Genomic DNA, 14,613 nt, shown 5'->3' on the forward strand with positions numbered 1-14,613 from the left:
AACAAATTATAAAACATTTCTGTTAATCATGTGCTTATTGTTTGTGATAAAAATATGCGTCATTTAAATACAAATTTCATAGAAAGAAAATTTTAATGTAATGTACGCATTTGAATTAACTATATAAATGAGATGTGCCTACAAATTTGACAAAGAACGGATACAAATTATTACATTTTAGCGCAAGGTTTGTTAAAGAAATTGGTTGCAAGGAGACGCCTTATCTTTAAATATGCTCTTGGGTGAATATTCCTTTTTATATCGGTCATTATAAAAGCCATGTTGTGCATAGCAAGGAACATTCTCGAGGGGATCTCACACATTTTCCATTTGAACGTCAGCGTAAGTGAATACTTGTTGAATTTAAGTAACAAAATAAGGCTATTCTCTAGCCTTATATAGAATATGATAAATGGTCCGTCCTTGTTAAAACTTCTAAACATAACAAATACGAAATTGGTCTAAACGTCAAGAGCACGGTGTTAATATATTTTGATATCTTCCTACTTGCAAAGAAACAGCATCCTGGATACAAATATCAGTCGTTTCAACATTTTTTTTTATTAAATATAATGAATGTTATTCCGGAGTTTTTTTTTTTTTTAAATTTCGAACTAATAATCAATTGAATACTTATTCTGTACATTATATTGTAGATCAACATATATATTTATTATATACCGAAGTAGGTTTAAAAAAAAACACGAGACATTGATTGAAAATTAAAGTTTAAGACTTCTGCCGTACCCAGTCTAAGAACACGGATGAAATGTGTCCTTTCAGTCTAATGATAATAGTAAAGTTACAGCACAATAGAAAAAAAATCTATAGTGTTTTCATGATTTCTAAGCCTCATCTTACTTTACTCATTAAATTTTTTTTTAATATCCGATCAATTATAGCAGATCGATCGAATTCATACTTGGCCTTTTCATTATAAAGCTTTCATTGAACGAAAGATAATTTATATATGTTACCAGGTCATGTAATGCAACAATTTTATTAAATAAAAAATGATTGCAACAGAATATCTTATAAATACTTTATTTTTTTAATAATAACATAAATGATAAATTGAAATTGTTTAGTTCCGGGCCCTTATGGCTTTACCAAATAACTGCTTGTATTAAATTCTTGCACACGTATGTACATATATGTGTATTAATTTGTTACATAAAGTCTCTTTCGTGTTAACGAAACATTATTACTGCGAAACTTCGTGTAATATAAACAACACGTTGCGAGATTAACTGAACATAATGAGTAGAGAAGGACTCAATAGATAACAGGAATAAATTTAATTAACAACTTCATTCACTGGAAAAAAGAAACAAGAGAAAATAAAAATTAATAAAAATACTATGTAAAAAAAAAAACATTCAATTAACATTTTAATTTCTTGAAACAAAGATATTTCTCGCGAGGAAAAAAATTTAATAAAAAATGTAATTTCCAAGTGCTTTCCGTCTTCTTTTATTTTTATTATTTTTATTTAAAGCAGAAAATAAAAAAAAATGTCTCAAGTCTTGGACGCACTGTAAGTTTATAAATTAATAACGACTGCTACAAACTACGTTCAACAATAACGAATTTTATTTTATTAGAAGGCTGCTGTTTAATTAAATAAAGACCAGTAGGAAAATGAATGCTCAGTTTTTACGTATTCAGAAACAGCACTACAATTTATGTATGAAATAAATTTAACGTTTCACATATTTGACGAGAAAATTTCCGTAAGATATCCCATATGAAAAACAAGACGCGTACATTAAAAAGCAATTCTAATGTTGATAAAGGAGTATGTATGTGAGAGTCTGAAGCCCGCGTAAACTAAAAAAGACGGCAGCTTTTTGTTGGATGATTGATGTCAAATGCTAAAGGCTTGAAGGGAGATTTAGGGTTTCTGTGGATTTAGACTCGTAATTATGTTACAGTATATTTGTTTATATGAAATGTAACAAAGGAATTTGTTCTGGAATTATTATTTTACATACACGTAGCGTCAACCACCTGTAACACAATTAAATTTGAATGACTTTAAATAAGTGATTGAACATTCGTATTTAAAAGAAATGAAAAGTTATTAATGTGACAATGTGTATATAATCTTGTAGTAATTCATATATTTTTTCCAAAATTCATTATTAAATTGAAGGAAAAAATTTAAAATACTTATAGTTATAAAGTAATCAATCTTTGGTTATGTAAAAATAATATAAAGAAAACCTCAAACAGAACGGAGGAAATAAGCAAGGTATTAAGATCGATTGGTTGAAGTAGGCCCAACTTGTTGAGAGTTCTCGACCCGCTGAACTAACTTAAAATTTTTATATCACGACTGCCTCAATTAGAGCCCTCCTCATATTATATTTCACACGAAAACAATATAAGTATAAATGCGTGTACGAATTATTATTATTTTTATTTATTTTTATAATAGTATAATAAAATGAATTGTATGTATTTATAGTCCCTTTTAAGCGACGTATTCAGTACACAGACAACGAGATGGTCACACATTAATACGCTTATATTTATTAATTTTGTACATATGTAGTTGAAAGCCTAACAATTGATGAATTGCTCGTGTAAACTGTGAATAGATACTGAAAATTAACCGAAAAATATTTAGTGAAAGCAATATATTAGAGCAATGAAAAGTATATAAAATTTTAATGTGCCTGTAAGCTTTTGGTTCTTCAAATTCAATGGCTGTTATAAATTCACGCACGTTTACGAGCTCTATGCTCAATTTCTGTTTTAATTGAAGTAACCAAAGCATGTGTGTAGCATAGGAGAAACTAGATCTCCAATGTTGAATGTAATACATGTGCAATGTCTATTTAATTGGATCTTCGATAAGCTGATACATATTCCGACGTAGTCATGACCGTCTCAGTTGATCGTGAGTAAGCGATAACTACAAATATAGTTCAAAAACTGCTGTTAGATTCGAAACATATTTCAAACTACGTCAATACTTCTAGTTGTTGTTGATGTTATAATAGATTTTCTTTATATTTCCTATCATGTTATCAAACTAAAATTTTGTACCGGTTTATAATATAATTGTTTTTGGTTTTTTTTTTCTTTAAAATTATTGGGATTTTTTTAAATTATAATATTTACGTTGTTTATTTCAATTCCGTTAAATGAAAGTCGTTGGAGGTGCTTTGAATGTGGTTGGTAGTGTCTATATGCTTTTCTATTGTGTGACTTATTTCTGATACGTGAAGCATTAAATTTGCATATATGTATATGCAACTTACAGCCATAAATTATATTTACAAGCGGGAATACGCTCTTACGTTAGTTGTTTGTAAGCTACTTGAAGAGAAGGAAGACGGATTAGGCGGAGATTCTCGAGTCGATTTTATATTTTTAAAGTACACGAATTATTTTTGTGGTTTAGAACAATTAGGTAAACACTTTTTGCTACTAGCACAGCTTTAAGGAACTCATGGCAGTCTGTTGTAATACCTACTATAGAAATATTAAATATAAAGAAAAATTCGAGAATTAAGAACTTAAATAACTATGAGAGTACTAAATTACAAAACCGCAGCAAGGTAATGGTCTTTGGCTCTGAGATTTCAATAAATCCAGCAGCTATATCGTTTGGGAAAATTACTTAAATACGTGAATTGAGCTTTTTATTTAGTCTACTTGCAAAATTTTAGAAGATTAGTTTCGTGAGGCAAAATATATTTATATCTAAATGTAACTAGTCAGTAATAAAAATTTGCTACGGTACCCTAATATAATAAGTCGTGGTGGCCTGGAGGTTAAAGGACCGCCTCTCATGCGTGAGGGCGCGGGTTCGAAACCTGGCAAGTACCAATGTGATTTTTCATAGTCATATGTACTTTCTAATAGTATTTAGACACCACTGACGAACGGTGAAGGAAAACATCGTGAGGAAACCTGGACTTATAATTTCAAATTATAAGTTTGAAATCGCCAACCGGGCTTGAGCAAGCGTGTTGATTAATGCTCTAACCTTTTCCATGTGAGAAGAGGCTTATGCTCAGCAGTGGGCTTCCGATAGGCTGATGATGATGATGATGATGACCCTAATATAATACATAATTAAAAATCTTTTGTAATACTAAAGATATTAATTAGTCAGTAATTAAAATTTCTGACGGCACCCAAACTGTACTACTATTAAATACTAATAATACAAATTTTTGGTTATATTAGGGTGAGTTAATTACTGACTATTTAATTTCTATTGTATTAGAACAGGTATTTAATTATTTATTGTGTTTGGATGTTTTGGAACGCGAAACATTTTTTTTAGATGAACTCAGCAATTTTATTATTAAATATATCGTTATATTAGTTGCCTGAAATTAAATTCTTCAATATTCAAATTCAGGCATCACAAACGATGGACGAACACTTAAAAAAATATAATTTAATAAGGAAATAAAAAAAAAACAACCAAATAAAAAAATACATGCTGTTAAGTGAAATGACTTCTCCTCTCCCTGCAACGCGATGGACCCAGCGCCCGCACGGTGAATACTTGGAATGCTGAGAGGTTTCGTCTCTACATATAAATATATATTGCCTCCTGAAACTAATCTTCTAAAATTTGCAAGTAGACTAAATGAAAAGCTTAATTCACGTATTTCAGTAATTTTCCCAAACGATATAGCTGCTGGATTCATTGAAATCTCAGAGCCAAAAACCATTACCTCGCTGCGGTTTTCTAATTAAGTATTAGCATAGTTAGTTTAGTTTAGATATCTTGAATTTTCATTAAAATTTAAAAATATTTTTGTTAAATTTCATCTCATTCGACGTCATAGATATTATATAATAGAAGGTACTTTTTTTCCATTATGATAAGATGAAATGTAAATGTAAATGTAAAGAAATTTATTTGTCTGACACATATCTTAAGGACTTTTCCTACAATAGTTCCTTAAACGACTATTTTTTGTCAACTCATGGTGCACTTTAATTCCGCTGTCGAATTTTAATTTTATAATGAATAAGTTATCATAATCTATTTCCATAAAATAAATTATAGTCTTTTTTCTAAGAAAAAATATCGTAATAAAATAAAAAAAAAAATTAGTTAAAAATTTAGACGTTAAATATAAACGAATTATTTTATATTTTAAGAATTACGTACTCGCATTAATTTGTTACACATAAATGAGGAAGAAACTAAAACTTGCGCTAGTATTTCGAAGATTTACATATAGTTTTTTAATTGTTCATATTGTCTTACTTTTTTAACAAGGTATACTAATCAAAATACGATATTTGACAATTATCTTTTTATTCATATATATATAATTTTAGGTTTAGGTTTTTTTAGTGCGCTTCATCCACGATATAAACAAAACAGTTGAAAAGCAATGAGCTGATCAAAACAGATCACTGTGAAAGTCATTAAAAGAGGTTATATATTACCTAAACATATATAATATTAGTTTCTTCTAATGATGAATAAAAAAACTGTTTCTTATAAATTTACTTTGATTGATTTTGATTGATTATCAAATCTTCCTCGATCTCTTCATAACTTCATTTTCTTATTGATTTACTATATGGAACCGCTAAAAATTAGTCCTTGTTACATCCAGATTGTTTATTATTTTAAATGCGTTTTGCTATTGAGGGCCTTAAACCAAATAAAAGTTTGATATTCTAAAATGTGAAAGAATTACAAGGGAGTTATCATGGGTGAGAAACGCAAATTTATATATATATATATATTATTTTCAAATCAATATATAATAATAAAAAATCAGACTTACTTTTAAAGAAGGCAACTTCAGTGAATTCCTTTATAACTATTCATAAATATTTCTAATAAATTAACAGCATTCGTACATCTTTGGAATTAGTCAGCTAAGTTACTATTATACAAAGCGTTAATATTGTTATACCAGACATAATAAAGCGGGTTGCTCCCACAACGACGACGCAGATTATGGACCACAGCTTCCTAATGGCCATTAAATGTGGACGTAAAGCCGTAAATTCCATCATGCCACATGAAACGTAAATAAACAATATTGTTACAATGATGGTTTCCATACCTTTATTCGATAATACAATTGTACATATAATAAAGTATAAGTATAAAATAAAAAGAAGAAGAAGTTTTGGTAGGAACAGATTTAATTACGTGGAATTTAAGCAATATTAGTGTCTCGGTGGGCTGAATACAAGATATACCTCATACGATCAGGGATTATCGTTAGGCGCTCAAAGCGTTTCTACGGTTACGGAAAATGCACCATTGAAATTTCGCGGTCGTAAGATTGATAATATAGGTCGTACTCCATCTTTAGAAGGAATAGTAGATTGTTTTTTCAACGATCTCAGCAAGGTAGATAGCCGAAAGATCAGTAACTCCAAAAAACCTTGGATCAACGACAATTACCTAACTTCATGTTTTAATTGGCCTTTTCTTGTCTATGATTTTAATAAAACCCTTTGATTCATGATTGGTCGGCAGCATTGCTAAAATTTTATCTTAATGCGTTCCACAGACTCTTCTAGATTAGAATAATTTAGTTAGGTGGGGTAAAGGTACCGACAAAACTTGCTATATCTTTGGGAAGGCAGTTGAAACTGCTAGGTATGGATGTAGGGTAGTCCTGGATAGCGGTAAATGTTCGCGTCGTCACGATGGGGTTCTGGAAATCATATGTGAAGTGGTTTGTGTTTCGGTAGCTAGAGCGCAAAGGGAAATAACCACAAACGAGCGATCAGTAGGTTTTGTGACAGAAGGCACTGGGGCTATAAAATCAAACATCAAGCCTTACTCTATTCTTAAAGTGGTTTCGGATCGGACTGTAACGATGGATGCGTATGAGAAACAATACAAAATTCCAGAGGTTATTTGTGCGTCGGCCTCCAGACCAGATATATTTATGTATTTGCGAATTTTAAAGCGTGTTGTGATAATAGAGCTTACGGTTACTTTGGAAACTAACATCTCCAAAGACCATCAAGGTCAATAAAACTTAAGAGCTGACTAACGAACTCACTCGAAATAGGTTCGTCGTGGATTTGTACGCAGTAGAAGTGGGAGAGAGAGGTAAAAAAGCAAAATCTCTTTACAACCTACTTAAAATTTTGGTCCTGTCCAGAACTCATATCAATTCATTTTTGGAACGTACTTAGAAGCCAGCCCTAGTAGGTTCTTTCAAATTTGGTTAGGTAGAGAGAGGAACTTGGACGGTGGAGGTGAGCGTTTATCGCGAGTTAGATAGGAGCTCGTTAAACCTACACCCGGGTCGCAAGTCCCAAGCACTGTAGAAGAGCCTCTCCCTGCAATGCGATGGATCCGTTATCCGCACGGTGAATCCATTGAATGCTAAGAGGTTTCATCTTAATGTAACAGGACTGACACTACAAGCGCTAGTATATTCATATTTTGTGTCGCAAAAGCTATCATTGTCATAGACTTAGTTTTGAAAATTTTAATACAATATATTTTGGCTTGAAATATTTCTTGAATATCAAAAATAAATAGACTTTGATTAAAAAAAAAAAAAATGTTACTGATTTCGTTAGTTTCTCCAATACGATTCCCAGTTGGGTAAATATAATGTTTGACGACAACTTAGTCCGAATGGATTACTGGAAGAAAAGGAAGTCTCAAGATAGTAAACAAAGAGGTTGCAGCAGGGCAGAAAATTTGTTTGAACTTCAAAGCTCTTCGGAAGGATTACGTAACGTATCATGATAAATATATGACATAGCTATAGTATTTGTAAACTTAAGACAATTCCTTTACAATCTTTAAAATATTTGCTATTATTTCTCTATGAGTTTAATAGATATTCAGATATTTTAACAGCTAGTCTTGCTTCAATACTTTCATAATGTATAAGATTGTTTTAGTTGCAAGTATGTGCAAGTCTGCAGTCACTAAGTTTTAAAAGTAGATAGACTGTGTTTTGAACATAACAATGCCTGAATAATAAAAAGCTACACAGTTCCGCTTTTGGGTAAACTATAATAATTATATATTAAAACCAATCATCTCTTAGGAAACAATTAATGATATATCTTCCTGTAATTCTATCTAAAAAAAAAATCATTCGTATTATTATCAGGGTTATCTAACAGCCACAATTCAGATAATCGTGTTAAAAGAGTTAAGGGAGTAAAAAAGTATTTCTAATTTTCTCTGTGCTTGCACTCGGATAACTAAAATGGTGGGCTTTTTATGTTCAATTAAGGTATTGTGCAGGTAACTAAGCCCATTGTAATGAACTTTAGTCATTTTGGTAAATCCATAGGGATTGCAGTTCTGTAAAACTGTTTCAATGCATTTCTAATTGTTAGCCGTTTATTCACTTAACTAGGACTTAAAATCGAGCCGTACTGAGTCTAAAAATCGAGCCGTACTGAGTCTTAATCGAGCCTAGCTTTTGCAATTAAATAAAATCTATGTACATTTTATAAACGGATTTAGTCATTTGCCAGAATTGTATTAAAGTGAATTCTTATTCTGAAATGTTAATATATACGCTATTATATTCTGGTGAAGCAAAAGGAGATTAAAAAAATATATCTATGTGGTGCCTTTCGCTATTTTCTTTGATGAAACTGGTTACCACTTGTCTCATAAGGAGCTTCATCACTAACCGCTTATTATAACTAAGTACCAAGCAATATCATGTAAAATAATTAACTATACATTAGATCTAGGCTTTCGATAGCTTCCATGTAAGCATTTTAAGTTGCAATTACATACAAAATATACGAGTTCACAAAATATAACATCATATCAAAGCAAATGTATGAAAATATCTCCAACCACTTAATTGTCATTAGTTAAACCAAAATTATTTTTAAATGTACACTTCATGTCAGGATTTTTTTAAGATATATTAAAAGATTACCTCCGTGTTATGTTTTATCTTGGTCTCGAGTGCATCTATCTTTTAAATACAAATCTTTCACATTGACGTCTTTCCTGATGGTCGCTTGTGAAGCCGAGATAACGTGACAGTACTTACTGATAAATCGCATTCCTTCGTTTTCTGCACGACTATTTATAGAGCGGGTTACATATTAATTTTTTATTTTTGGATCGGATCACGTTAATTTTTTTAACTTTAAAATTAGTTCATATTGGATTTTACATACGAATTTTAATATTAAAGAACAATGATTATTAAAAAGTTAACCTAGTATAGGTTTTATATTTTAAAAGTTTTAATTCTCGAATTATTACATTTAAAACGAGTTCCGAAAACATGTTCAATTTAACAAAAAAAAAAAATTTACATTCGATTTTTTTAATAGATTATGTATTATATGGAATTATTTGATATATTATTTAAATATAATCTCTTATACGGTATCGAAAGCTTATTTAAAATCATATATAAATAAAAACAATGCAGATAGATGTTTAACATTCAGATAAATAATTTGAACTAGTTGTCATCTTCAAATCGTATCAGAGTCTATCAAGCGATGATGGATGTCTGTGAAATGGTTCAATTGTAAAAAAAATTAAGATATTTAAGTTATACAAATGCTGTGGTTCCTAACGAAGCATCGTTGATAGAGAAGCAACTTTAACAATTTCTATCATATAAAATTATAAATTTTTTCTATGTAAAAATTATGAAATAATTTTGTTAAATATAAGCTGATTCATAATAATTTTTTTTTTAATTAAAAAGTGGAAAAGTCTTTAGTTCGAATAAATACGTACAGAACCTACGGATGTAATTTTCAATTTTAATATGGTCACGTTAATATTGTACACAATACATATTTTTCTTATACAACTAATATAAGGTAAGATATAGGATATATGTATTTCATTTTTTTAGTATGTTACGGCAAGGGTTAGTCGTGTGCATTTACGCAACTATAGTTTTAGTAAAATGTCAAGAATCTCGTATTGTTAACATCCATCAAGGACCCGTGAGAGGATATAAGTCTCAAGATGGAAACTATTTTGGCTTTTTTGGCATACCCTTTGCCACCGCACCTAAAGGTGTCCATAGGTTTAAGGTGGGTTTTTAAATATTTTTTCTTATTTTATATATTTTCGACTCACTGATGCCGTTCCTATATAGCTATATGAAAAATATTTTATACTGTTTTAATGTAAAAGTCAACTAATTAGTAATTTATTATTTTTAATAATGGATTTATTTAATATGATTTCAAAAAAATAAACAATTCATGTATACGCTTATTTACAAATCAAAATCTCAAGAACGTCTCCAATTCCTCAGGCTACGTTTAATTTTTTCAAAAATTAGAACATTCGTGTGTTGTTGAGCAATTTAAGCATCAAGAATAACAAAAAAATCGAAAAAGAGTCTCTTAAACATGTTAGCTCGTATAATGAGACGAAACCTCTTAGCATTCAATGGATTCACCGTGCGGGTGCCGGGTCCAGCGCGTTGCAGGGAGAGGAGCTTCAACAGTGCCTGGGACTTGCGACCCAGGTGTAGGTTTAAGGGGCCCCTATCTAACGCGCGTTAAACGCTCACTTCCACTGTCCAAGCTCTTCTCCCTACCTAAATATTGATTACATTTTTAAGTATTTTTCTTTTATGAAACCAGGCACCTCTTCCTCCACCAAGTTGGAAAGAACCACTAGAAGCAGTTAATTTAAACGTAGCTTGCCCACAGAACGACCGAGACATTCAGAACATATATCTCAAAAGGCAAGAAGATTGTTTAATTGCAAATATATATGTGCCTGAAAGTAACGTCTCGAATCTTCCAGTATATGTAAGTGTCCATGGTGGAGCTTTCCAGTATGGCTATGGTGAAATAAAAACGCCCGTAAATTTAATGAAATCCAGGGAAATTATAGTTGTATCATTCAACTATCGAGTTGGAGCTCTAGGAATGCTTTGTCTTGGAACCGAGGATGTACCTGGTAATGCTGGATTAAAAGATCAAATAGCATTACTTCGATGGGTGCAAAAGAATATCGCAGCATTTGGAGGCAATCCACACGAGGTCACCATAGGAGGCTGCAGTGCTGGCGGATCTTCCGTCGATATTTTATCAGCTTCTAAACTAATTAAGGGATTATTTAACAAAGTGATAACACAAAGCGGTCCCAATACCGCTTCATACAGTGTGCAAGTAGACCCTATAAGTAATGCTAAAATGATCGCTCGACAACTAAATTTTGAAAACGTAGACGACCTAGAAGCTTTGGAACATTTTTATAAAACAACACCCTTGTCAGTTTTATCGTCTATTCCTCTCTCCAATAGAACTGATTCGTCTGTTATTTTCGCTCCGTGCGTTGAGCGGGATGTTGGACAGGAAATGGTGCTTCACGATTATCCAGCTAGAATTTTAGCAAAAGGTGATTACTTCAAATTACCGATGTTGTACGGAATGACCAATATGGAAGGGATTTACCGACTGCCATTTTTCGAGAAGTGGAAGGATTTAATGAATCAGAACTTCACATTATTTCTACCTGATAATTTGTTTTTTGAGAATGAAAAAGATAAAGCGGAGGTTATTCGAAAATTAAAATACTTTTATTTTGGAGATGACCCGGTGTCAGAGAAAAACATTATGGGCTACGTGAAATACATCTCTGATGTAATGTTTTCATATGGAACTGCATTGACTGTGAGATTACACAACGAAGCGGGAAACGAAGAAGTATACTTGTACGAATATTCATTTGTAGATAAGGACCAAGATTATATTCCTTACACAGAACTACGTGGTGCTACTCATTGTTCCCAAAATGCTGCTTTTATGGACTTAGGAGATGAAAACGATTTATCTGAAGAATATAAGCAGATGAAGTCCATACTTAGGAAAATGTGGTTGAATTTTATAAAAACCGGGTAAATAATAATAATACTATTATTATTCTATCTGAGGCCCACTAGCTAATTCTAATAATTATTACTTATTTGCAGGAAACCGGTACCGGAGAATTCTTCTTATCCACAATGGCCGCCCGTCAGTTCAGGAGCATCTCCATACATGTCACTCAATACTACACCTAGGCTAATAAAGAAAGATCTATTAAAAGATCGTTTTAAGCTGTGGGATGATATTTATAAAAAACACTTCAGACATCCAATTCCGCCCACGCCATAGGTTTTATTAATAAATTTGTTTATTATATCATTATTTTGATATACTTTTTATTTTGAAAATAATGTTCTTGTAGTCTGTTTTCGAAAAATTTTAAATTCGATTTAGTACCCTTTGTTTTGTATAAAAACCGTTAACATTTTCAGAACATTTATCATTACCTTTTGGTAATGTTGTCAAAGGCGGATAAATCTAATAATGTATAAATTACAATAGTCGATGTCCTTTCTAAAATTCTGACACGAAAACTAATTTATATTAATGAGTTCACTAAGCTGAACATTCAGGGATTATCTCTTCACTCGAGCTTTTTACCAGCTTTTTATAGTCTCAATTGTTGTTTTACTTAGATTTTATTTGAGAACTAAATTCGACGGAGGAATATTATAGTAGACAGTTTTTATATAATTAAAAAAATTACATCATTAACAAATTGTTATTTTTTAAATATCCTAATAAAATAGATTAAAATGTCAACAGGTTACTAAACGGTAAACTCTTAAGTCAACTTCTAAAATAATTAATTTATGTAACAAGCAAACTTTTTCAAGCAAGGTTTAATTTCATATGTATTTTGTGATGTTATAATCACATGTCAGACACATTTTCTACTACCGACTTGAATTTCTTGTAACGATTCAATCCTGCTTGTTTTAATATTGGTGGTGTAGTCAGTGCTTTTTTTGAATACCATAATATTTTGTTGTTCTTCTTACCTCTAAAACGTTCTTACTTCCGTTGTATTATATATTTTCTTTATTAAATTTGTCTAGTAATCTTCAAAACTTTCTGTATCAAGAAGAAGAAGAGAAGAAAAAATAAACGACACTAATTGTTTAATATATGTACCTAGTTAGGTCCTACTCCATTAAACAATGCATTGATTTTCCTTTGATCAGTATTATTTCGTTCTGGAACAATAAGTAGAAGTTAAATGAAAGTATATATAGATAATTATTCCGATGAGGTTTTAATTCACAAATAAAGATTTTCACAATAACGTCTCATAGACCTTGGAAGTTTATTTTTAGAATTTCTTTATAATAATGTAACATAACACGTATGTTATCCATTAACAAATAATATGGGTCAGTCTAATTCAAATTCCTAGTTAACCAAAGAAACATACACCAAAATTTCTTTTTGCCAAAAGCTAAAATAATTGAATAAATAATGAGGTCTAATACATTCGTCAGTATTCATTTAAATGAAACTAATATTTTCGGATTACTAGACCTTATTTTATTATTTTTAAAACTACATACACCCGACGTTCTCATCATCGCCTGCCCTCGATCACGGTTTTTGCAAAATAACCGAAACGTTTGGAGTATATAGTTTAAAAAATCATAAAATAACTCGTAGTAATCCGAAAATATTAGTTTCATTTAAACTTAATAAATGAATAAATATAAATGATTTTTGCGAGTACTCGTTTAAATGAAACTAAGCTTTTCGGCCGATACAATGAAAATATTCATATGATATGCTGAAAATATGATTTTCATCTCGACAGGCCGTGATCACGACTGCTGATGTGTATTAATTTTTGCAGCTGAGCGATTGCTACTACAACAAGCTATCGAGTATCTGTAGTTGGTTGTTCTAAATAATCAAATTTATCTGATTTTAACAGACGTTAATTTGTTTTTTTTTTTTTTAAATTGGGTTTTCAATTCTAAATGCTGTTAGTAATATAATGTTCTTCACATTGACAGACCAAATTTTATCATTAAACAAACATTTGCAGTGTAGTTGAGAATAGATGCTAATTCTAATCAATTTTCACTAATGAACAAATTTTTGATATTTTTCTATACATTAACGGCTCTAACTTACTTTTAACCGCTTTACTTATTCGCCATAAAGCCGTAAAGTGCATATAATCTTTTTTCTACTGGAATATGGCGTAACAACTGAGTAAAATGTTGTGTCAATTAAATAGCCGCCGTATTCTCTTTTGTTACTATCCCTTTTCTATATGTCTATCACCTTTTCTTTCATTTTGCTTCTTTGTCATATTTGGCGCAGGATTGCATAATGTAGAAGACTTGAGGTAAAATACTAGTTAAGATTTAAAAAAAGTGTATTAGGTACGTAGGCGTATAGGTATCTGTTTATACAGATTTTCCTAAATTTGAAATGGCAAAGTGAAATGCTAGCAGGTTCTACTTCATAAGTTGGGTATATGGGGAACTGTAGAAAATATCGCTGTAGACACGATCACAACCGGAGTAAAACAGAAAAGACAGCTCAGACTTTATGAGAATCTTCATGCCTATTGTTTGTTGGCTGGATAAGGTGAAGACGAAAGGACGATGAACTTCCAACGTGAGTGAGAGAGAAACATACTTAGAGAACATATGACATTGTAGTCTCACAATTGTGCCATACAGTCATTAGATATAAAGGTCGCTCCCTAACGTTCTTTTAACCTTATTTTGTTACGCTTTGTGAATCACGTATAATAAAATAAAATTTTTAGTAACGTATTATATTTTCCTTCGTCAGGTGATATAA

General features: G+C 31.0%; 2 protein-coding genes across 2 annotated transcripts in view; both read left to right on the plus strand.

Moving 5' to 3' along the window:
• Positions 1-14,613, plus strand: part of LOC116777233 (fructose-bisphosphate aldolase) — a 76,892-nt gene that overhangs the window by 1,602 nt on the left and 60,677 nt on the right. The window lies entirely within an intron of this gene.
• On the plus strand, positions 9,832-12,124 carry LOC133320005 (esterase FE4-like). Its single transcript, XM_061526526.1, has 3 exons — positions 9,832-10,014; positions 10,576-11,837; positions 11,913-12,124. Exons 1-3 carry the CDS (start codon positions 9,832-9,834, stop codon positions 12,094-12,096), a joined length of 1,629 nt encoding a protein of 542 aa, XP_061382510.1. The 3' UTR covers positions 12,097-12,124.

Source organism: Danaus plexippus, chromosome Z (assembly GCF_018135715.1).
Source record: "Danaus plexippus chromosome Z, MEX_DaPlex, whole genome shotgun sequence".
NCBI classification, from domain to species: Eukaryota; Metazoa; Arthropoda; class Insecta; order Lepidoptera; family Nymphalidae; genus Danaus; species Danaus plexippus.